At 35.2% G+C, this 25434-nt stretch overlaps 2 protein-coding genes across 2 annotated transcripts; both read left to right on the top strand.

The window, feature by feature from the left end:
* The first annotated feature begins 6533 nt into the window (after positions 1-6533).
* On the top strand, positions 6534-10387 carry LOC114672321 (olfactory receptor 5T3). The gene has a single exon (XM_077964746.1). It carries the CDS (start codon positions 8244-8246, stop codon positions 9144-9146), a length of 903 nt encoding a protein of 300 aa, XP_077820872.1. The 5' UTR covers positions 6534-8243; the 3' UTR covers positions 9147-10387.
* A 9532-nt stretch (positions 10388-19919) lies between these two features.
* On the top strand, positions 19920-21063 carry OR5T1 (olfactory receptor family 5 subfamily T member 1). Its single transcript, XM_028833654.2, has one exon. It carries the CDS (start codon positions 19958-19960, stop codon positions 20876-20878), a length of 921 nt encoding a protein of 306 aa, XP_028689487.2. The 5' UTR covers positions 19920-19957; the 3' UTR covers positions 20879-21063.
* Positions 21064-25434: the final 4371 nt, after the last annotated feature.

The following is a 25434-nucleotide window of genomic DNA, read 5'->3' as shown; positions in this document are numbered from 1 at the left end:
CTCTGAATTTGTGCAATTAGCTCAGGGAAGGAAGAGACTTTGCAAATATTTAATATCTTTACCCATTATTAATTTTTCCTCTTCTGATGCATGACTGAGGGCAGAGGTGGAGTTTATTATTATTTCAGCAAGTATATGCCATTGATGTAAAGCTTCCTCAGAACAGGCCCAGTTTTCTCCTGTTGGGTCTTCTTTCTTTTAGAATATTTTTCGAGTTAGAATTTTCCTGTTAAGAGCTATTATAATTTTTCACAAAAGTTTTTTAAATTAGTTTTTGAAAAGAAATATTTATAGGTCTACCAATATCATGAATCTCAATATAAAATAAATAAAAATATATCTAATGTTAATAATTTCAGCATCAATTTCACTGTAAAAAGTGTCACCCTTTGGATGAGGTGTTATGTTGCAAATTAACTCTTAAATAGCTTCTGAGAGGATTTCAAGACTATATTTCATTGGCGTCTAATTGTGGAATTTGTGTTAAGCTTGTTGAGACACAGGTCTGTTTTGAGACAAGCACTGAATCTCAGCATGAGTTTTTGGCATCATCAGGGAGATTGACTATTAGTACCAGGGAATCTTTTCATCCTAGGAGTTTTCAGCCCAGGGAATGCAAGAAGAAAAGCTCATTTTCATCAGTGTCAAGTATTTTTGAAAGTCCTTTTTTTAAACATCAAATCATATGCATCGGAGACACATAAGATACTTCCCTTTTCATGTAGCATTCTCTCTAAACATCTCAGTTCTAAGGCAGAAAAAAATTATTATTCATATTAAAGTGGAATATACTAACTGCAATGACTACTCATTATTTAGTATAAATGTTCAAGCTGTCTAGTCTATCAATAGAGATGCTATTGTTTATGTTGTATCACTGTCACTTCCAATAAGAAATCAGTGGGCAGATACTTGATTTACTTGGAAAAGAAGACAAATTAGATATCATTTCAGTCCTGAGCCTGATTTAAATTGGTAAATCCTCAAAGATACTTGATTTTTACATGAAGCTTACTAAGAAGTAAAATATTTGGTGTAACCTACCCAGGTAGAGAGATCTGGCCAGGCCCAGACCCAAGGTTTCTCTGCTCGAAGCATGCTGGAGTTTTTCAAGTGTCTGAACTCTCTGAAGACTTTCATGCTGAATATGTTTGTTTCTAGATCCCAGTCCCCAAGCATGACAACAAGATTTTCCAAATAAAAATCTGATTCCCTGGGGAAAGACAGACAAACAGATTCATTAGCCAAGATTCCACTCAAAATTTTACCCAAAGAGTGAAAATGTGGAGATTGCCTAGGGACTCAGATAATACTATTAAATAAAAAAGAATCCAATTACTCCTATATAAAATGAGAATTGACACTACTGGCCCTGCGTTGAAAAAATAGATAGAAAGCACTGGATTCTGGCTCCAGTGGTCAATTTTAATGTGAATATTGGGAACAGAACTAAATGTAACCCCCATATTCTGCATCAAGAGCAACTTCTAAGTCATAAAAACCAAGTGATATAAAATATAAATTCAACATGTTAGTGGTTATAAAAAGTGAATATCAATTTTTAATTAACTTCTTAATGTGACCAGAAGGGGTATTAATTAAAATTCTTATTATACTTATCATATATTTGGTCTTATTTCTAGTGATTAATTAAAATTATTTGGTTGGAAAATTTTTTTTTATATGATCCTGTGATCTTCCCTCAAAGCATACAGAAACATCGTAAGTATACTGATAGCATTTCTTTTTTTAACTCACTGTGTGGAGTTTTCTAGTCTGTAAGCATTGTAGATGCAAAAGGTACATCTGCAATTACATTCTAGACACTATTTCCATCACTCAAATTAAACAATACTTTTATATTAAATGCTTTATTATTTAAAAATAATTGATCATTAAATACAATCTAAATTTGCAGTTAACCTATTCTCTCATTTCCATTTCCTCCATTCTATTCAGAATTAACCACTTTTGACTATCACAACCTTTTTTTTATTATTATACTTTAACTTCTGGGGTATGTGTGCAGAACGTGTAGGTTTGTTACAGAGGTATACATGTGCCATGGTGGTTTGCTGCACCCATCAACCCATCATCTACATTAGGTATTTCTCCTAATGCTATCCCCTCCCCAGACCCCCAGCCCCTGACAGGTCCTGGTGTGTGATGCCACACCCCACCACCAAGTGTCCATGTGTCCTTATTGTTCAACTCCCATTTATGAGTGAGAACATGTGGTGTTTGGTTTTCTTATGTTAGTTTGCTGAGAATCATGGTTTCCAGTTTCATCCATGTCCCTGCAAAGGACATGAATTCATGCTTTTTATAGCTGCATAGTAATCCATGGTATATATGTACCATATTTTCTTTATCCAGTCTATCATGGATGGCCATTTCAGTTAGTTCCAAGTTTTTGCTATTGTAAATAGTGCTGCAATAAACACATGTGGGCATGTGTCTTTATAGTAGAATGATTTTTAATCCTTAGGGTGTGTACCCAGTAATGGGATTGCTGGGCCAAATGATATTTCTAGTTCTAGATCCTTGAGCAATCACCACACTGTTTTCCACAATGGTTGAGCTAATTTACACTTCCACCAACAGTGTAAAAGCATTCCTATTTCTCCATATCCTCGCCAACGTGTTGTTTCTTGACTATTTAATGATAGCCACCCTAATCGGCGTGAGATGGCTATCTTATTGTGGTTTTGATTTGCAGTTCTCTAATGACCAGTGATGATAAGCCTTTTTTCATATTATTTCTAGCTTGATTTAAAGTTAAACACATGTGACTCTTACTTTCACTTGAACACTTGGTAGTTATTGTAGCATTATTAATTGGGTTAATTTCAATATTGTGTGTCTCAGGAAATCGGGAGACCCAAAGTCTGGGAGATAGATTGATGAAGCTTGCCTTCCTATATGGGCACAGTTCATGGTGCCCCAAAACAACTAAAATAGTAATCAAAGGTTACTAATCACAGATTACCAAAATATATAATTATAATAAAGTTTTAAATATCACAAGAATTATCAAATGTGACATGGAGATACAAAGTGGGTACACATTGCTGGAAAAATGGTGCCAATAAACCTTCAATTTCCAAAAAAGAATAAAATCCCACAAAATCTGCAAAGATCAATAAAGCAAATTTCAATGAAATGAGCTATGCTTGTATAAGCCTTAGTACTAACTGAAGTTTCAGGTATCCACTGGAGGTCTTGGAATATATCCCCCATGGATCAAGGGGTACTACTATATCATATGTTTATATATGTGTGTATTTGTTTATACACAGTCCTATACATATGAGGTGTGTATATATATAAATATGTGTGCATATACATATGTGTGTATATATGTGGATATATATGTATATGTATGTATATACATTTGTATGTACATATGGTATGCATATATACATATGTATGTGTATATATGTATCTTTACATACATATATACACACGTAGATACACACACATAAATATACACAAAACACACATACACATGCCTAGAATCTAAATAAAGAAATTTACATTGGTAGACCAAGAAGGCATAACAAAGTTATTACATTTATTTAATTCTCCAGATATTCTTGAAGGGCAACCGGGTTAGAAACTATAGATCTAATGAACGGTTTTTTTACTTTGTAGGTAAGCATATTGAAACTAGAATAGGGAAATAATTTACATAATTGTTCACATATTTATATATTTATAATTAATTTTGGGCCTATTTTAGGGAGAAACAGAAAACTTGTATCAGGGACTATAAACACCATGAAGAGAAACAAAGACAAAGGGATGAAATATTATGTTGTGGCAAGCTTTGGACATATTTTAGAGAGGGTCTAGACTGTAACTTTATGATGTGGGGATATCAGAAATAATATCTGAATGAAGTGATGTAAAATGACACTGAGAATTCTTTTCAGTGACCCACTTTTAAAGATGAGCAGACAACGAAGATTACCTTTTATTATGTCAGAAATCAATTGACCATATATATGTGAATCTGGTTCTGAACATTTTATTCCATTTTATTAATTAAAGTGTATTTTTTTACCCAATATCTCACTCTGCTATTTTAGCTTTGTGGTAAGTCCTAAAATCAGCCATATTCACAGATTATGTAAACATTCCAAATTTATTCTTTTTCAAAACTATTTTGACTCCCTTAAGTTTTTCTTTTCACTTTTACATATAAATTGTAGAATCAACTTCTCAATGTCTACAAAAAGTTCTTAATTTTAACTGGAATTGCACTGAATCTATAATGAGCTCATGATCTTAATAGATAGTTCACAGTCTGCCTTCCAGTATCAACTTTCTTTTCTTTATATTTCACATTCAGATTCCATAAACCAATATTTCCTACCTATCAATTTACAATCCCTGGGTATGGAGCCCAGCTAGACATCTATGTATTTTTCCATAATTTCCCCAAGACTTGCTTATGTACATAGCTAGGGAGTAGCTTATACATTAGTATGTAGAATTCCCCAAGACAAGACTAAATTCAACTCAAAAAGTTTGACCTTTATCTCTGCCAGAGCTCTAATATTCTAAGGTTCTATTATATAGAACATTATTATCTGTACACTATTCCCTCTCTCCTGTCAATATTTCCTATTCATGTATTCATGTATTCATATTTATCTCTTCTCAAGGAATAGAACACTCAAGGAGTCTAAATCTGCTTCTCATACAACTTAGAAGTATAGCACTTTAAAGTTAAGAAACCAAACTTTATTGAAGATTGTAAATCTTGTCATAAGTTATGCTTGGCTATTATTTTATCACATGTCTCCAGCATTTCCAGATAATGTGCATGTTATCTTCCCAGAAAAAGCAAACTGGAAATCAGAGAATTTATTATCTTAGTGGCATATAGCTATTTAGCATCAGAGTTGGGACTATATCTTGTATCATTAGGTTTCTTTTCCACTGATGGATCACTTTTTTTTTTTTTCCAGCCAGAAGCCAAAGTTCCTTCAGGTAATCATTTTCATCATGTAGTTCATTACTCCAGAAACATTCACCTGTTTATTATTTTAAAAGTATTCCTGATACCTTTCTGTCCCAGAAAAGAATTTGTGTGTTTCTTCGAAGGGCCTCCCTGAGGACTTGAAGAGCTTGAGAAGCTGGTATAAGAATCCACATGCATAACATTAATCACGTACCTAATTGAGTGAACAGTTTATTTCCACAGGTAGGAGGAAAACCCCTTTATTACATATAACACATTATAGAAGCTATATTATGTTTGAAAATATATGCTTTAATATTTAAATATAAAAGAGAGGATTCTATTAATCTCAAAATTTACACCACAAATTAAATCATATGCCTCCTAGGATATATATCACAGAAAATATAAAGGACTTCCTACATATTTTGGTGAATAGAGTCATAAATTAGAAATTTGTTTTAATTTTTTCTGATGAAAAGTAAAAATGGCAGCAGGATTAAGGGCCAATGTTTCACATTTAGAAAAATTAGCTAGAGAGAAAATTAACTTTCAACTAGCTTTTGGGTATATTTCACTTTGGGTTCAATTTATTTTATTTTCTGATACAGGAATACCAGAAAAGTTTAAGTTTATTATAAAAGTTAGGTAATTGACTAAGAAGCAGATTTAGTTATTTTAAATTTTCATACTCTATTTAAGCTTAATATCTTTAAATAATTTAATAACACAAAAAAATGCTATTTTACATAGTTTCTAGGACATAACATTTCTAAAACTATGGCGGGTTACATCAGGGTTGCACCACGGTTCTATTAAAATATTGATTTTGTAAATTCCTGTTTATATTATTATACAAATAAAAATTTAAGTCATAGTTTATATGTATTATTCACATGTAATATAAAAATTTATTAAAATTGATCTTAATGCATCTCATAAAAAAGAACTGTGCAATCACCTCATGTTTATGTAGTTGAATGAGGTATACGTGCAAGTTTTGTCCAATCTTAGTTATCCTTTAGTTTGGAAGGAGAAGTAATTTTTCCAAGTTTATGCTGCTAAACATGACATTTTAATATAGGGTTTTAGAGTCGAAGTATAGTTCCTAGTATTCTACAATTGCCTTATTTCAGATATCTTAGGAAAATAAAGTCTGGAACTGTAATGTAGCTGACCTTTCTCCTGTATGTGGTGGTAAATATGTATTTTGTAATGGACTCCTTTGGTAGATTATTAGTACATTTTTCAAAATTCACTGGCATATTTTTTTTTGAATCATGTTTCTTGTCTGCCTAATTCCTGTTTGTTCCTGAGTCTTGTCAGTGAACGTTTGTAAATATCCCATTGATTCTTCTAATAATGAAAGAAAGAGAGAGAAAGAGAGAGGAGAAAATATAGGAGGAAAGAGAGGATAGGAATTTGTATAACAGAACTGTATTTTTTATGACTCAAAAATACATTAATACATATTTAAACTATTTATTGATAACTTTGTAAGCTATTAACATAACACAAAATTACTTAATATATTTGTGTATGTGTGTGTTCTCACGAGTAATATGTAAGTAGTCTGGATTTACAACACAGAAAGTGGAATTTAACTGAATTATACCTTTTACTGTAGAATTTTCTAAGAATCACATGAGAATTTTTGTTTTGTTCTGTAGTCCTTCATTTGAGGGTATTTATTTTGTATATTAGAAAAAATCTTGCACATGGATCTGTCAGAACATTTCTGTAACAATATATAAAAATACCTGGCCTTTCTCTTCTTTCTAAAAGTGGTTTTAGTCTTATTTGTTCATTCTCTTCTTAATGCATGGTCATCTTAATATGACAAAATTTTGGTATGTTTCACATCATGAATATAAATCATTTGTAAGTCACTGAATTCAGACTGGACCTACATATGACAGAGTTGTCACTCCTTTTAAAACTTTCATAATCTATGACACGCTAAAAGAAAAACTAAATTACCTTGCTTAAATCTCCCCTCTAATTTTACCCCCTAAATTTAGTATGTGTAGTACTAAACTGTTTCAATAACAGGTTTTCAGTGTAGATACAGGAGTCCCTTTAACCTTGCTACCTTATTTTCTTTTATTTATTTTTGGTCATGTAATTGTCTTTCTTCATACTCCTCAATGTGAAACAGAATAACATTAGGAAAGAAATCCAGATATCAAACACTACTTTCTCACAAATATACTAATGTTATATTTTTAGCCAGATATTCCATCATTTTTATATTATTGGTGATTTTTATTTCATAGTAATTTTAGAAACTCTAAAAGCAACTATAATATGTTAAAAGAATGGCAATGATTTATCTTTAACAGAAATATGTTTTAAAATACATCCAAGGACTTTGCAAAAATAACATATGAATTATTAGTAAGATGCATCTCACATTGTTATTAAGTTGAAATTTAAAAACAGTTATGATAAATAAGGTACAGAGGCCAAAACTGACAAGTAGGTGATATATATTTCAGGAAGAAAAAGTCCTGAAAATAAAACACATTGCACTGTTTGTAAAGAAGTTACATCTATCTCTAGAATATGGTCTGCTCTTCTATATTTAATGGAACAAGATAATTGCCAGAACAGAGTACATGAAATAATTTTATTTGAAAAGGCTACTGCATGCAACAAGTTGAAATGTATGTCTGACTTATCCCCATTTTCTAGTCATCTGGAAGCCTTTTAAATTATGTAATTTTGATATTTTAAAAAATTTAAATTGGAACTGTGCTGTGTGGTTTCTCCTATTTTAAAAATTGTGAACATTTACAAAAGACATCTCATGTACTTCATCACAAATCTAAGACTGTACTCAAGTGTGTGCTTTCCACTATGACATATTTAGTTTTAAATATTTCTACATTCAGTAATCTTTGTGAGCTTTAGGACATAATATGAGAGCAAGTGGTAAAAAATTCAACAGAAAATTAACTGGAAAATAAAATCACTTTAATTAGCACGGTTTTTTAAAAACATGATAAATTTAGCCAATAAATTAATTACATATTTTTTCCTTTTACTTATACAGAGAAATTCATCTCTTTGGCTCCAATTACTTCATCATAGTCTACTTCATTACTATCAGGGAAATTATTATGCTTAAGAAATAAAACAAGGATACAATTGAATGGACTCCATTTTCACAGGCTATAATCTTTATAATCTGTAAGTAAAAACTGAAGTGAACAAGTTGTCATCAGGTTTGGATATATACAAGATTCCATTGAAGAACAAGACTGAAGTCACCATGTTTATATTGACAGGCTTCACAGATGATTTTGAGCTGCAAGTCTTCCTATTTTTACTATTTCTTGCAATCTATCTCTTTACCTTGATAGGCAATTTAGGGCTGGTTGTATTGGTCATTGAGGATTCCTGGCTCCACAACCCCATGTATTATTTTATTAGTGTTTTATCATTCTTGGATGCCTGCTATTCTACAGTTGTCACTCCAAAAATTTTGGTCAATTTCCTGGCAAAAAATAAATCCATTTCATTTATTGGATGTGCAACACAGATGCTTCTTTTTGTTACTTTTGGAACCACAGAATGCTTTCTCTTGGCTGCAATGGCTTATGATCGCTACGTAGCCATCTACAACCCTCTCCTGTATTCAGTGAGCATGTCATCCAGAGTCTACGTGCCACTCATCACTGCTTCCTACGTTGCTGGCATTTTACATGCTACTATCCATACAGTGGCTACATTTAGCCTGTCCTTTTGTAGATCCAATGAAATTAGGCATGTCTTTTGTGATATTCCTCCTCTCCTTGCTATTTCTTGTTCTGACACTCACACAAACCAGCTTCTACTCTTCTACTTTGTGGGTTCTATTGAGATAGTCACTATCCTGATTGTCCTGATCTCCTATGGTTTCATTCTGTTGGCCATTCTGAAGATGCATTCTGCTGAGGGAAGGCAAAAGGCGTTCTCTACATGTGGCTCTCACCTAACTGGAGTGACAATTTATCATGGAACAATTCTCTTCAGTTATATGAGACCAAGTTCCAGGTATGCTTCAGACCATGACATCATAGTGTCAATATTTTACACAATTGTGATTCCCATGCTGAATCCCATCATCTATAGTTTGAGGAACAAAGATGTAAAAAAGGCAATGAAAAAAATGTTGAAATTGGTTTACACATGAAGAATATTTTTAAAATTGAGTAAAACTGAAAAAAATGTTGAGTGTCAGAGTTCACATCTCTATATTTTAGGTAAAGTATTTGCATATCAAAGAATAGTTTCAAAAAAGCATTAAGCAGACTGCCAATGCAGCATTTTCAAATTTAAACAAATTGCATGACATACATGCCAATTAATTTGTTCGTTCAGAGATCTATATTAAATATTATTTGATATATATTGTTGTTACCAATCACACACTACTAACAACAGCTTTCACAGTAAGTAAAAATCATTTACACACTTATAACTAGTAAGTGAATCCTACAGAATCCTGGGAATTGATAAATGCTTACATGGCTTATTAAAAGTTTTTGTATTCATTGTGGAGTTACTTCCCCAATCTATAATCCCTAAGAAGAAATATCCAAATTTTACTTTACTTTCCCTAAATGTGCCTTCATAAACTGAGATCTAGTCAAGCTTCTAAACATGCCTTTAGCTGTGTTTATTTCTACATCCTAAAGTTTTTCCATGATTAAATGTTTTCCTTGCCCCTTTTCAACCACAGAAGTTGACTGTATTCATTGTGAAACTATATTGGTTGTAAATGCTAATATTTATTGAGAGTGTTCTGAAGGCTCAGGAAACACTATACCCCAGGAATGAAACCACAATATATGTATAAATGACTGCTCTAAGGTCTGACAAACTAGCATGTCCTTGCTCACTTTGTAGTCCTGCCATTATCTTGTATCTACTTTATCTGTAAGAAATGACTGCAATGTCATCCTTCCACAAAATTTACACCTAGTGAACAAGCCTGCAGAATGGAAATTATTTTGCTTTACCTCTACTCACATCTGGCTCTACTTTATGAATTCCACTTTAGTAAGTTTTGTTACAACATTGGAAGATTCATTAAAAATGGAAATTGTTTTTCAATAAAACACACACTTTTCCCTCCAAGGATATTTTTATGTGAATTAACCAGAATGATCCAATCATAACATAGTTAACCACACTGAAAATTTCAGACATCAGTTTCTAATCTTTATTAATCAATTATGCAAAGAGAACCTAACCCTGTCTATGTGAACGAGCAAATGCTTGCAGCCAAAATCTGTACTAAATTTCCTCTTAAAAAAATACAACTTTTTAGATACAAAACCCTGATTACACTGTAGACAAAATTTTCTTTTAAAATAATAAGCTATTTGAATATAGAGAATCTTAAAATATAGTTTTCTGTTTATGATCTTTTGGTGATGTCAGGATTCACATCTAAGCTGTCTGGTTACACAGTTTCTGTTTTTAAGCTTGTTATACATGGAATGAAAGAACAGATTTATCTTTTCACTTTACCAACTTTATTAGTCATCTTCCAGAGAGCATGATTGAGAGCATTGAAGCTCTTCATTAAGTCTGTGGCAGAAATAAGAAGAAAAAGGAATGTATTTTAAAAGTACTGAAAATGTGGTTTCCACTGGATTTGGCCATTCATTCCATTCATTGAGATGTAGAAGTTTCAAGAAATCAGTATGTCAAAGCGGTATCTGTACTCTAATGTTTATGGCAGCATTATTTGCAGTAGCCAAGATATGGAATGAACCTAAATGCCCATCTACAAATGAACGCATAAAGAAAATGTCACACACACACACACACACACACACACACACAAATGGAATATTATTGAGAAATAAAACAATGAAATCCTGCCATTAATGACAACATGGATGAATAAATGAGTGAAATAAGCCAAGCACAGAAATACAAATACTGCACAATCTCACTCATATGTAGAATAAAAAAAAAAAAAAACCTTGATTTTATAGAAGTAAAAAGTAAAAGTGGTTATCAGAGGCTGAACAGGGTAGTGGAGACTAATTAAATGAGGTTAGTTGATTTATATAAAATAACAAACAGGAAAAGTAAGGTCTGATGTTTTATTACACAGTGGGGTGACTGTGGCAGTAACAGTATAGTATGTATTTTAAGATAGCTGGCAAATAATATTTTAAATGTTATTCTACAAATAAATGATAAATTTTTAAAGTGACATTCTAACTACCTTGATATGATCATTTTACAATGTATACATGCATTGGAACATCACAGTGTACTCCGTACATAAATATGTACAATTATTTTAGTCAATTATAAATTTTAAAGTTCATTAAAAATAAAAGTTATTGGAAGTGAAATTTCATCTGGATTTGACAATTCATTTTATTTACTGAGACCTTTTGAATTTGCAAGTTTTGAGCCTATATGATAAAACAAGACAAAGATAAAAAGTAAAAGTGAGAGAGAAAAAAAAGAGAGACAGAAAAAGGAGAAGAAAGGAGATAGAAAGGAAGGGGACACACCGGAAAGATGAATATTGTAGAAGTTCAGTGGTTAAGATCGGTTATATGTAAACTGATTCGGAGGTTCCATTACGTTTTTAATGCATAAAACTAAAACTCCAGAAGAATATTGCAGTGGTGAGTGGAGAGTTATCCAGAAAAGAAACATTTGAAACCACAGTATTGGGTGGGATTTTAAATGATATATGGGACCTCTGCTTCCACACAGAATTTGGAAAGCAGCAAAGTAAATTCTTCTCATTCTAACAACTTAAAAAGCCAAGTAATCTACCAAATTATACCCTTTCATGAGTCTGTCAGAGAACCAAGGTTCAAAACATCCAAGAAATCTGAATACCAAGGAAGACCAAGTTACTTCAAACATAGATGAGATGCCTGAGCATCTTTCTTTCACCGCGGGCAGAGAGTGTGAAATGTTTGTTCACCAGACAGACAGGAAGAAATTACTGACTATATACCCAAATGATTATAAACCTTTCTAGTATAAAGACACATGCACACTAATGTTTATTGCAGCACTATTCACAATAGCAAAGACTTGGAATCAACCCAAATGCGCATCAATGATAGACTGGATAAAGAAAATGTAGCACACATACACCACGGAATACTATGCAGCCATAAAAGAGGATAAGTTCATGTCCTTTTCAGGAACATGGATGAAGCTGGAAAACATCATTCTCAGCAAACTAACACAGGAACAGAAAACCAAACACTGCATGTTCTCACTCATAAGTGGGAGTTCAACATGGATACAGGGAGGGGACTATCACACGCCAGGACCTGTCAGGGGATGGGGTGCCAGAACAGGGACAGCATTAGGAGAAATACCTAATGTAGATGATGGGTTGATGGGTGCAGCAAACCACCATGGCACATGTATACCTACATAATAAACCTGTACGTTCTGTGCATGTATCCCAGAACTTTATAATTTTAAAAATAAAAGAGGAAATCAGCTTAAAATTAAGTAATGTTAAAGGCCAAGTGTGAGCTATTGGGAAAAGCAGGAAGTCTTAGAATAAAAGAGTTTGCATTCACTCCCAAGTCTTCTCTGCAGGCCCCCACCAAGCACGTACAAAAAATAATAATAATAAAAAAATTAAATTAACTTCTTCAAATATTGTTTCTGGTTGTCTTTGACTAAAGAGCAGTGAAAATTACTGGAATAAATGCTTTAGTGGAGAGGGTAAACACCATGCATGAATATGTGAGAAATATCAGAGATGGAAAATATAAATAAAAACTCATGCTCACAGTCACAATATCTAAGACAAAGAATTTCTTTCACAAGCTTATCAGATTCAGTAACTTGAGAAAAGTATTAGTGAACTTGAAGATAAAGCAACATAAATTAACCAGAGAGAAAAGTTAAAGAAAAAATACGGAACTAAAAATTATCAAAAAAAACTGTAGGACAACATCAAACAATCTAATATACATACAGTTAGTGTTTCAGAACAAGAATCAAGGGAGAATGGGTCAGAATAAACATTTGAAGACAAAATGGTCAAGAATTTCCTAAAAATAAGAAAACATAAAATCACAGGCACAAAATACTCAGAAGACCCAAGGAAGGACGTGTGTTAGTCAGGGTTCTCCAGAGAAACAGAACCAACAGGATGTATGAGGGAGGAGGAGGGTGAAGGATTCATTACAAGGAACTGGCTCATGTGATTCTGGGAAGCTGGCAGTTCCAAATTCCGCAGGTTGAGTTATCAGGCTGCAGATCCAGGATTACTGACAATCTAGTCGGAACCCATGAGCAAACTGCTGTCGAACCAGGAAGAGCTGGTGATGTAGGCAAGATCTGAAGACAGTGTGCTGGAGGATTAGCTCTTGCTCTGGAGAGGTGAGTCTTTTTGCTCTATGCAAACCTTCATCTAATTGAGTAAGGCCAACCCACATTATGGAGGTCAATAGGCATTCCTCAAATGCCACCAATTTCTATGTTAATCTCTCCCAAAACATCCTTAGAGTAACAAACACATTAATGTCTGACCAAATGTAAGCACATCATAGCCCATTTAAGTTGACACATTAAAATTAATCAATACACGTGTACCCCTTGTCAACCTGGAAGTCATATGCATTCCCTTAAAGCATACCTGATCTCCAAATGAAAACAAAAATAAGATCAAACTTCTACCTAACATGATATTTCCATTCTTAACAAAATTAAAACTGCTCTCACCCTCTCCCCTAGAAGAGAATGAAAAGTCCTTAGATGATGTTTACTTTTGTCCCTTGATATTCCATACTTCGAGCACCATGCTTTAAAGTGGACAATATTTAAACAATGTGATGGAAATCCAATGCATTCTACTCACTTAGTCCATTTTTTGCTTCTCAAACAGAATACCTGAGACTGGGTGATTTTTAAAGGAAAAAAAAAATTTCCCCACATTTCTGGAGACTGAGAAGTCCAAAATTAAGGTGGCAGCATTTACTGTTTGGTGAGACCCTTCTTGCTGCATCCTCACATGGTAGAAGGTGGACAGGAAAGGGAGCAAGCTTGCCAAATACTGAACGAAGACTTTTAATAAGCCTTAATTTCATTAACAAAGAAGGAGCCCTTACAGCCTAATCACCTCTTAAAGGTTTCACTTCCTAATACTACCATATTGGCAACACCTGAATTTTGGAAGAGACACATTTAAAATATAACATTTTGCCCCAGGACTCTAAAATGCATGTCCTTCTCACATAAAAAAATACATTTGTTCCATCTGAATAGCACCCTGAAATCTTAACTCATTCCAAAAGCAATTCAATCCTAAAAAATCTAGAGTTTTATTTAAATCTGCTCATGTATGGGAAGGGTCAATATTGTGAAACTGACCACACTGTCACAGGATACTTGGGGTGTTGCTTTGTCAGCCTGAAATCTCTGTGGCCTTATGCCTGAGTATTGCTCACACCCACTGGACTCATTTTATCAGCTCTGCCTGGCAGTCTGCCCTCAGCCTGAGCTCCTGGCCCAGGACCCACACCTGCCAAGGGAGGGCCAGACACAGAGTGGCAAGGGGTATATGAACAAGCGAGAATGAGATCCAGCCACTACACACAGCCAGGCACACTGGCTGCTGCAGCTGGGCAGGCAGGTCCAGGTGCAAGCACAGCTCCCGGCTCTGTGCGAGGCTGTGGCTGGATCAGATGTACCACGAGCAGCTTCCACTGTGGGTACCTGCATCTGAACAGGGGGTGTGTGGTAGCGTCTGAAAGCTTGGAGATGTCAGAAACCATGGAACCCCAAAGAGGACGTTATAGCCCCGGCCTGGGGAGTCACTAGGTCTGGGCTGCCCAAAGGGCTGCAGCTCCTCTCTCCAAATCATTGCCCACAATGTAGCAGGGGAGCATGTTTCAGTCCTGTTTATGTTACAGCTCTTTCAGTCTCATCATTTGGTGGTCCCGAGTTCTTGTCCCACATCCAGGAAGAATGAGGCACATTGACAACTGGGGAGTGAACAAGGAGGCAGAGAAGAGCTTAATTGAGCAACAGAACAGCTCTAAGGAGACCTGCAGTGGGTAGCTTCTTTCTGCAGGCAGATAATCCTGATGAGTGTCCAGCTCTCAGTGGAGAGGAGAGCCACAGTGGGTAGCTCCTTTACATAGGTAAGTCATCCTAATGAGACAAGGAGACCTGAAGTTGGTAGCTTCTTCCTGAAGCTGGTAGTTGGATTTCGGTCCAAGTCTGGTTGAGTCTGGGGTTTTCATGGGCTCAGAAAGAAGAGAGTGCATGCTGATTGGCCCATGGGCGGCCATGGAAGGGCCCAGAAAAAGCAACTAAGTTCTCACTCCAGGTCATAGACTCCACCCAGAACTGTCAGCCCAGGCCCCTAGGCTTCAGGCTATCCCTGGCTTGAAGGTGAGTGGAGAACTGCCTTTTTCTGCCCAGGAATTTGTCTGTCTCTCGCCATCTAAGGCACCCAGGCTGTTTGTGCCAAGGGGTGCCTGCAAGCCCATGGCAAGCCACCCTCGGCACAACCCACAGCCTCCCTCCCATGCTCATTGGTGCCCAAAGTCCAGAGGATGCCAAGGCAGCAGGGGGCTGGTGTGCTAGTGCTGCCTTGAGTGTGCACAAACCTAGATGGGTTGCAATAGTGCCCAGGCTCGACCACAACTTTGCTATGCCCTGGAGTGGGAGCAAGGAGTGGGGCAAGGCAGGGAGCAAAAGCAGGCACTTTAAAGCCTGTGGGGGCAGGGGGTCTCCTGGGCATCCAAGCACAGGGATGCCCAGGTCTGGAGCCACAGCTTAGTGGCTGCAGCTGTGCCTGGGAATACAGGGCTCCCACCCAGCCAATTTGGTAGTGGGTAGGGCTCCTGCCTGTTCCTGGCCCACTCTGGCTCTGTGGAGCACAAAGTCCTGGCTGCCTCCCTGGCTGCCGCCGGTGTCTTCGCAGTGGCTACTCCAGATGGACTGCCCTTACCATCAATACTGCCCAAAGCAATATATAGATTCAATGCAATTTCTGTCAAAATGCCAACTTTATTTTTCACAGAATTAGGAAAAACAATCCCAAAATTCATATGGAACCTAAAAACAACCCAGCTAGCCAGAGCAATCCTGAGCAGAAAGAACTAATCTGAAGGCATCACATCACTGAACTTAATATTATACTACAAGGCTATAATAACAAGAAAAGCGTGTACTGGTATAAGAATGGACACAGACAGATGGAACACACAGAACCCAGAAATAAAGGCAAATACTTACAACCAACGCTATAATAACAGTAAAAGCATGTACTAGTATAAGAATAGATACATAGGCAGTTGGAACACAGAGAACCCAGAAATAAAGGCAAATACTTACAACCAAGGCTATAGTAACAAAAAAAGCATGTACTAGTGTAAGAATAGATACATAGACAGACGGAACACAGAGAACCCAGAAATAAAGACAAACACTTACAACCAAAGCTACAGTTAACAAAAAAAGCATGTACTGGTATAAAAGTAGATACATAGACAGATGGAATACAGAAATCCCAGAAATAAAGACAAGTACTTAAAACCAACTGATCTTTGAGAAAGCGTACAAAAACATAAACTGGGCACAAGACACCCTATTTAATAAATGGTGCTGGGAAAATTCTTTTCATTCCACATGTGAAAGAATGAAACTGGATTTCTATCTCTCACCATATACAAAAATCAACTTAAGATAGATGAAAGATTTAAATCTAATACCTGAAACCATAAAACTTTTAGAAGAACACCTACAAAAATCTCTTTTGGGCATTGGCCTAGGCAAAGACTTTATAATTGGGATCCCCAAATCAAATGCAACAAAAACAAAAATAAATAAATGGGACCTAATTAAACTAAAATGATTCTGCACAGCAAAAGAAACAATCAACAGAGTAAACAGACAACCCACAGATTGGGAGAAAATATTTGCAAACTATGCATCCAACAAAGGACTAATATCCAAAATCTACAAGGAATTCAAATCAGCAAAAATAATAATAATAATCCTTTCAAAAAGTAGGCAAATGACATGAAGAGACATTTCTCAAAAGAAGATATACAAATGGCCAACATACATATGAAAAACTGCTTAACATCGCTAATTATCTGATAAATGCAAATTGAAACCCCCATGAGAGATCATCTTACCCCAGACAGAATGGCCATTATTAAAAAGTCAAAAAACAATAGGTGTTGGCGTGGATGTGGTGAAAGGGATTGCTTATACACCACTGGTGAGAATGTAAATTAGTTCAACGTATACGGAAATCAGTATGGAAATTATTCAATGAACCAAAGGTTATTTTGGTGAGGAATGTATCTTTTGGACTTTCCCAGTTTGGGTTAGTAGATCTTAACAGGCAAATTCACTTCAACTTTTCAATATCTTTAACCCTTTACATCCATGTTTCTACAGAAACATAAAAGCAGGGACTGCACGTTTAACTCGCTGTGGGCCACCTTTTGGTCCATATTTTAGCCAAACAACAAATGTGTTAGAGTCTTTTCTCACTCTTTGAGCTCCAACATTAAATGTAGTATCTCTGCTTACTGGACTTGTATCAAAAAATTTGGTCTGATCCAGTATTATATTCCTTTCATCATTATCTTACGTCCTTAATATCCATTTCCAAACATATTCTCTGAATTTCAGCCTGTATATATTATGAAACTCAAATACTTCTTTTAGAGTATAGCATACCTCTACATAGTCTACATTTTGTCCTCACCTATAGGATGCTGACGGCATGGTCATTGCTCACTGCAGCCTAAACCTTCTAGGCTCAAGTGATCCTCCCATCTCGGCCCTCTTAAGTAGGTGGGAACATAGGCATTTGCCACCACGCTGGTTTTTTTTTTCTTTCTGTAGAGATGGGTTCTCAATATATTGCATAGGTTAGTCTTGAACTCCTGGACTCAAGTGATCCTCCCACCCTGGCCTCCCAAAGTGTGATGGGATTATGGGCATGAGCCACCACATCCAGCCTCATTCGTGTCTTTAAAACTAATCATATTAGACAGCCAATTGCAGAAATCCCAGAGCTACTAGTTTTAAAGGTTAGCAAGTCCAACATTTGTAGGTTGAGTTGGCAGGCAGGAGACCCAGAAAGGCTACTGTTTCAGTTTGAGTCCATAAGCAGCCTTCCATAGAACCAGGAAGAGTCAATGTGGTTGATAATGTCTGAGACAGTCTTTTGAAGAATACCCTTTTCTTTGTGAGAGGGTGGTCATTTTGTACCAATCAATCGATTGGATGAAGCTCACCCAAATGATGGAATGCAATCTGCTTTATTCCAGTTCCACAGATTGGAGCCATGTATGATGTTAGGCCTTCTCTACGAAGGTTTTTCCTCTTCAAAATATCAATATATTTGAATGACCACACAGCACAATGATGTGCAGATAGGCAGGCTAAATAATTGTTCAAAAAATAAATATATGAAGCAACTTCCTTTAATATATCAATTTGCTATATTTAATATTACAACATAATTGAATTTTTGTCATCATATATACATTTTAAATACCAGTAAAAATTAGGTCACAAATTAATATTATAAATCATTGAAAAATACGTGACAAGGGTCTTGAACCAGAATCTTTATTTTTTTCAAATTATTAATATGTACTCCAGTATTCTATCAGGATTAACTTTAAATATTCTAAATTTAGTATCTTGATTGTGATTTTCTTCTGTCTACTCTTTATGACTTTGAACTATTTTAAGTAAAGACGTTTCAGAAATTATGTGATCTGTTAATACCCAAAATTACCACAATTATACTACCACAATACTATTTGCTACATCATAGTGGGCTTAATATTGCTTTAAATAAATGAAATAGAGAAAAGCTATGATGTTAAGCACTTCAGCTAAATTTGTCTTTAAACCAGCATTTTTACTAGATGCCAAAAGATGAGTTTTCCTGGTTTAGCCTAGGTCAATACTAGCATATATTGAAAAGATTGAGAGTTATAAAGAGTAAATGACTATGTTTCTCGAAGAAACTAATAATATAGGATCAGCTTTGAAAATATAAAGCCACATCTATAAATACAAATTTAGTAGAAGACATAAATCTCCAGGTATCTTGAGTTTGACATTGAAACACTAAATTTGCAAACAAGGAGATAAATAGGCATTTATTGAGCTCTTGCTATAGAAATAGACTTTTGTGCACATTGTTTTATTGCAACTTTGCAGGAAATCTCACAGCTATCAAGTGCCAGAGGCAAGATTAAACCTCCTGTCACCCAAATAATGCATGCACTTTTTACTGATTTACTGCCTTCTATTAGACCTTGCATACATTCTGGAAGTTACATTCCACCCCCACCCACCATCCCCAGTGAAATAAAACAAAACATGATTCTCGAAGTATTTGGAATTTTTAACCATTGAAGCTAGAGAAACGATAGAAATAAGTAGCAATCCTAAGTGACTTCTAGATACCACGGCTAGCAAAAATAAACTTAAGATCATTTTTTATTGTTTTTCTTGTTATATCAAAATATAAGTGCTCATTAGTTGAATAAGATAAATATGTTCTTGCCCTTTCTTGGTTAATTCCTGATTGTTCATACTTCAAACTGATCTGTTTTCAATTCTTGGCAAGAACTTTGCACAAATCAGATGTGTACGAATACAAATTATTCACCTATACAATGGTCAAGAATTAATGTTTTCTACAGTCTGCTTAGTAGCTAAAATGTTTAGTACAAAATAACATATTTGATCTTGTTTTCTTAGATTCTAGCTACTAAAATCATCTCCTAATGATCTGAAAATTTCTCTCACCTGTGGAACAGCAAATGCAGGTTTGATTTCTTAATGAATATAGTTCATATAGATTGTTTATATCCACTTACTTGAATGCTGATGAAACTCACAGGAGATATGCCCAAGAGAATATGCTTCAATTATCTTCCAGTTTAAGAACAGCTCCCAATATACAAGTTTCTATTAAACAATTTTACTGAAGTCACCATGTTTATATTAGTGAGCTTCACAGAAGAATTTGATGTGCAAGTCTTCCTATTTTTATTATTTTTAGCAATCTATCTTTTCACTCTAATAGGCAATTTAGGGCTAGTTGTACTGGTCATTGGGGATTTCCGGCTTCACAACCCAATGTACTATTTTATTGGTGTTTTATCATTCTCGGATGCCTGCTATTCTACAGTTGTCACTCCAAAAACGTTGGTCAATTTCCTGGCAAAAAATAAATCTATTTCATTTCTTGGATGTGCAACACAGATGTTTCTTGCTTGTACTTTTGGAACCACAGAATGTTTTCTCTTGGCTGCAATGGCTTATGATCGCTACGTAGCCATCTACAACCCTCTCCTGTATTCAGTGAACATGTCACCCGGAGTCTACGTGCCACTCATCACTGCTTCCTACATTGCTGGCATTTTACATGCTACTATCCATACAGTGGCTACATTTAGCCTGTCCTTCTGTGGCTCCAATGAAATTAGGCACGTCTCTTGTAATATGCCTCCTCTCCTTGCTATTTCTTGTTCTGACACTCACGTAAACCAGCTTCTACTCTTCTACTTTGTGGGCTCTATTGAGATAGTCACTATCCTGATTGTCCTGATCTCCTATGGTTTCATTCTTCTGGCCATTCTGAAGATGCATTCTGCTGAAGGGAGGAGAAAAGTCTTCTCCACATATGGAGCTCACCTAACTGGAGTGACAATTTATCATGGGACAATCTTCTTCATGTATGTGAGACCAAGTTCCAGCTACACTTCAGACCATGACATGATAGTGTCAATATTTTACACCATTGTGATTCCCATGCTAAATCCCATCATCTACAGTTTGAGGAACAAAGATGTAAAGGAGGCAATCAAAAGACCGCTTGTGAGAAACTGGTTCATACATAAGTTACAGTTTTAAAATTGAGTAAAGTTGTAAACAATATTGGGTGTCAGTCCACACCTCTATGGTCAGAAAGTAAACAAAATTTGTTTCTTTAACAGTGCTTGTAACTTCTAGAATATTTTCAAATAAAGCATCAATCAGTCTACTAATGCACCATTTAGAAATATCAATATATTGCACCATTTATCATGCAAAAGATAAAATGATCCAATTAAATACATATTGGTGTGGTGACTTCTAAATTGCTGAAATAGTTTATGACCAGTATTTGGTTTGTCAAATATAAGAATATTTCATATTCCTAGGAAAACAATCAAAGCTTCAGGTACATTTCACTACCTGATGGACCATTCAAACATTTATAGAGGGACTTCATGCAATTATCATTTTCAATGCATGGGTTTTGGTTGTATAAAAGCTTTCTCATGCAAGAGGGCTGATGTTATAACTGCAGATTATTATGCTATAGTATATGTTTACCAGGTAAAGAAAGCTTTTTTATAGTTTGCTGACTGAGGACAATCAACCCCTTTACAATCTAGAACCCAAAGACTGGATCTTTTGAGAATATCACAGAGAGACTGCCCTTGCCATCCACACTGTAGCAAAACTTCAATACCTTGAACCTTGGGTTCAAAATCTCACAACTCAGAAGGCTCCCTCTACGCTACTGAAATTGTACAATCCTCTTTGGAACCCTTAAGGTAAAGGTAACCAGGGATGATTCTCCACAGAAGATAGCATCCTTGATGTGAACAGCTTTTCCCCAAAGATCACAGATCAAGATTTCTCTACTATCATGAGACTCCTATCTTCGAATTTTTTTTTCCTTGCTTAAGTCTCTATGAACAATAGAAGTGAAATGGGGGTCTGTTGTGTACATTCATGGGGTATACTTTTATTTGTAAAGGATTTTGAAGCCAGCCTTATACATGAATAACCTGGTATCTTGATAGATGGAAAATGAAGGTCCAAGGTAGATGAGACATTTCAGTGGTACATATGTTGTCTCATAATCAGTCAGAAACAGAACATTGGTTCACTGTTTTTAACCTACCCTCATAGGTTAAAGAGAACATTAAAAGTAAGCCCTTTACTAGAATGGTATCATTTGTTAGGTCCTCTTTTTCCATGGTTTTAAGTAAAAGAGGTAATGATTAGAAAAGTATCCCTCATGATAGGCTCCACAGCAGATTCTATTGTATAGGTGATGATTATACAACAGACTTTAAATTCTCTTGTAAAATTAACGCTAAATAATAGAATTGCTCTGCATTACTTACTGGCTAAACAGAGAAGTATCTGTGTAGCTGCTGGCACCTGTGGCCTATGGAGAAATATATCACATCAGGTTTTAAAGAGGTGATTAACAAAGAGACTGCTTAGTAAAGCGAGTAGACTTTTTAGCTCATTCTTTCATCTTTTTGATTTTAGATGGTTTGGTTTAGGGGGACCCTGGGTAAAGAGCATACTCCAAACTCTTGGTATTATCCTCCTGATAATAGTAGTTTCCCTGGTGCAGTGTATTATCTCAAAAGTTTTAAATGTTTGCATGGAGCCATCCCTAGAATGTCAAATGGTGTCTCTTCAGTTGGAATGACAAGACCTGAAAGAAAGGGGTGACCTGTCAGGTCAAGAGTAATAAGAACCTCACCCGAGAGCTCCGGCGCAACTTCCCTGGCCCCCCACACCTAAGGACCAGAGAACCTCGCCCGAGTGTGTGTGCATATTTGCAATAAAAGACTGCCACTTTCTTATGTACTTTGGCCTCATGTTTAATTATTTAGCTCTCTTAAATTAAACAAAACAGATAGGGTAGTCCTAATTAAATTAGAATTTAAGCAATTTCTCAGCACACGTGTTGTCTACAAAGTGATAGATTCGGTTGGCCATCTTTGTAACTCAAATTAACAGGATTCATTTTCTAAATCATAGAAGTAGACATAAATGAAAACAAGATAAAACCATAGCTTATAAAAATGACGAGAAACATGGAAAGAGCCTTAAATATGTGAAATTATATCATGCATTTATAAGATGAGAATGAGCCAAAAAACATATTATTAAACAATAAATCTCTACTACATACTTGTTTCTAATTGCAAATGAAAACAAATATGGGAACCTATAAATATATATTCTGGACAACGTGGATATCAAAGCAAAAATTAAATCATAATAATTTTATATAGCATTAATATTTGATAAAGCAAAGTTTTGAAATAAATTAAGTAGAGGCAATAATATATATTTAAAAGATCTGAATAAATTAGTTGACAGTTTGAATTACTGAAAAAATATTAAAATATTAACTCTTAAAATGGAGGTTACATTCTATTTTAAACATTCATAAAGCACTTAAAAAAATCAAATACAATTTTACAAAGAAAACAAATTTCAAAAGGTAAAAACAAACATTGCTTGAATGAAAACTATCTAGTAGTTGTTACGAAAATTTAAATAAAAAAGTCAAGTAACTTGGAAAATGGAAAATAGCTTCTAAAATAACCTTTAAACAGCACAGAAAAAGAATATTGTGATTCCAGAATATGTAAAATAAAAATTTAAAAATAAAAGACATTTTATCACTCTGACTAAAGTTTACAAGATGTCACAACATCTGAATTCATCATCAACTCTTTGCTTTACAACTTTTCTGTATTAAGAAATGTAAAATCAATGAATAAAGCATTTAATTCAAGGATTTATTTTTTAAAACTAAAACAAACCTGTAGACATCAGGAGCAAGGCAATGATATCTTGAAACACACAGAATTTTGGCTGGGCACGGTGGCTTATGCCTGTATTCCCAGCACTTTGGGAGGCCGAGACAGCAGATCACCTGCTGAGGTCGGGAGCTCCAGACCAGCCTGACCAAGATGGAGAAATCCCGTCGCTACTAAAAACACATGAAAAATTAGCCAGGCATGGTGGCTCATACCTGTAATCCCAGTTACTCGAGAGGATGAGGCAGGAGAGTCACTTGAACCCGGGAGGCGGAGGTTGTGGTGAGCCCAGAAGGCACCACTGCACTCCAGTCTGGGCAACAAGAGCGAAACTCCGTCAAACACACACACACACAGAATTTGAACAAAGAAACAGTTTGACACAGTGCAGAAGTCAAGTTTTCAAATGTTTAGCACGCAAAAGAATATCACTGCATGTAGATTTGTAACATGGTAAGTTAATATTTCAAGTCCAAAGCATTGTGAAATGAGTCTTGATTTTGCCTATGTACCAAGAAAAAATTTATATTAGAGTTGTCATGACAAAGAGATTATCCAATGTCAAACTTGTAAATGGATACCGAAAGCTGAAAATCAGTACAAAGTGACAGAAATTTAGTTTATATATTCCATGTCATATGTGTCCGTGCAGGACACATTGAATCAAAACTATTGATCTAGAAGAACAAGCACAAAACTCGGTATTTGTTTTTCTTAAACTGAAAGCAAGTTTATTAGAAAAATAAAGAAACAAAAGAATGGCTACGCCATAAGCAAAACAGCCGAAACTCAGTATTTTGAGGGTTTCTATTTTCCATAATACTTTACAATATTTTTTATTCTCTAACATAATATATGCTATTTTATTATAATTAATTCTACTGAAATATTTTACTTCCTAAACTCCAAATTGTGAATTGCCGATATTATTTTTATTTCCTTTTTAGTTGCTTGTGTCAATTAAATTAACCAAAAGTAATTAGTAAAACACAAGTGAATATCCTTCACAAAAAGCATTGTGCTAGAATGCAAGTCTTCTAATCATAATGAGCAGCCTTGATTATTGTCACCTTAAATACTTTACAACTACCCTCTGATCAAATTTGGAGTTATTATTTATCTTGTGCACTTAAGGAAAGAGAGTTTTAAATTGTAGATAACATATTTTGGGTTATACAGCTGAAAATGTAGCATATTTAGAATCTAACTCTTGGAAAACTTTATTTCAAAATAGTACTCCTAAAGATTCTGTTATAATTCTTACTGATATAATAAATGAAATAACTTTTGAAACTGTTATAATTGTACCCCAAATCGTTCTTTTCCATAAATTTACCTACAATTGAAGTATGCATAGGAATTTGTATAACATAATTTTAAAGGACAACCATATTTTCTTATTTTCCACATTAGTTGCTTTTAAAAACATATATTTAGACTGTAAATATGACACACATATTATGATTTCCTTCTTTTTTTTGAGACAGAGTTTCGCTCTTGTTGCCCAGGCTGGGGTGCAATGGCGCCATCTCAGCTCTGCCTCCTGGATACAAGCGATTCTCCTACCTCAGCCTCCCAAGTAGCTGGGATTACAGGCACGCACCACCAGGCCCAGCTAATTTTTTGTATTTCTACTAGAGACAGCCTTTCACCGTGGCCAGACTGGTCTTGAACTTCTGACCTCAGGTGATCCGCCCGCCTCGGCCTCCCAGAGTGCTGGGATTACAAGCATGAGCCATCGCACCCGGCCAACACATACTATGATTTCTAATTGCAATTTGGATTTCTGAAAACATACACCTTGAAATGTTCAAGATCATGTTTAGTCAAGCAAAGGTTAGCACA

Source organism: Macaca mulatta, chromosome 14, assembly GCF_049350105.2.
Source record: "Macaca mulatta isolate MMU2019108-1 chromosome 14, T2T-MMU8v2.0, whole genome shotgun sequence".
NCBI classification, from domain to species: domain Eukaryota; kingdom Metazoa; phylum Chordata; class Mammalia; order Primates; family Cercopithecidae; genus Macaca; species Macaca mulatta.
This window is presented reverse-complemented; position numbering and strand designations above follow the sequence as displayed.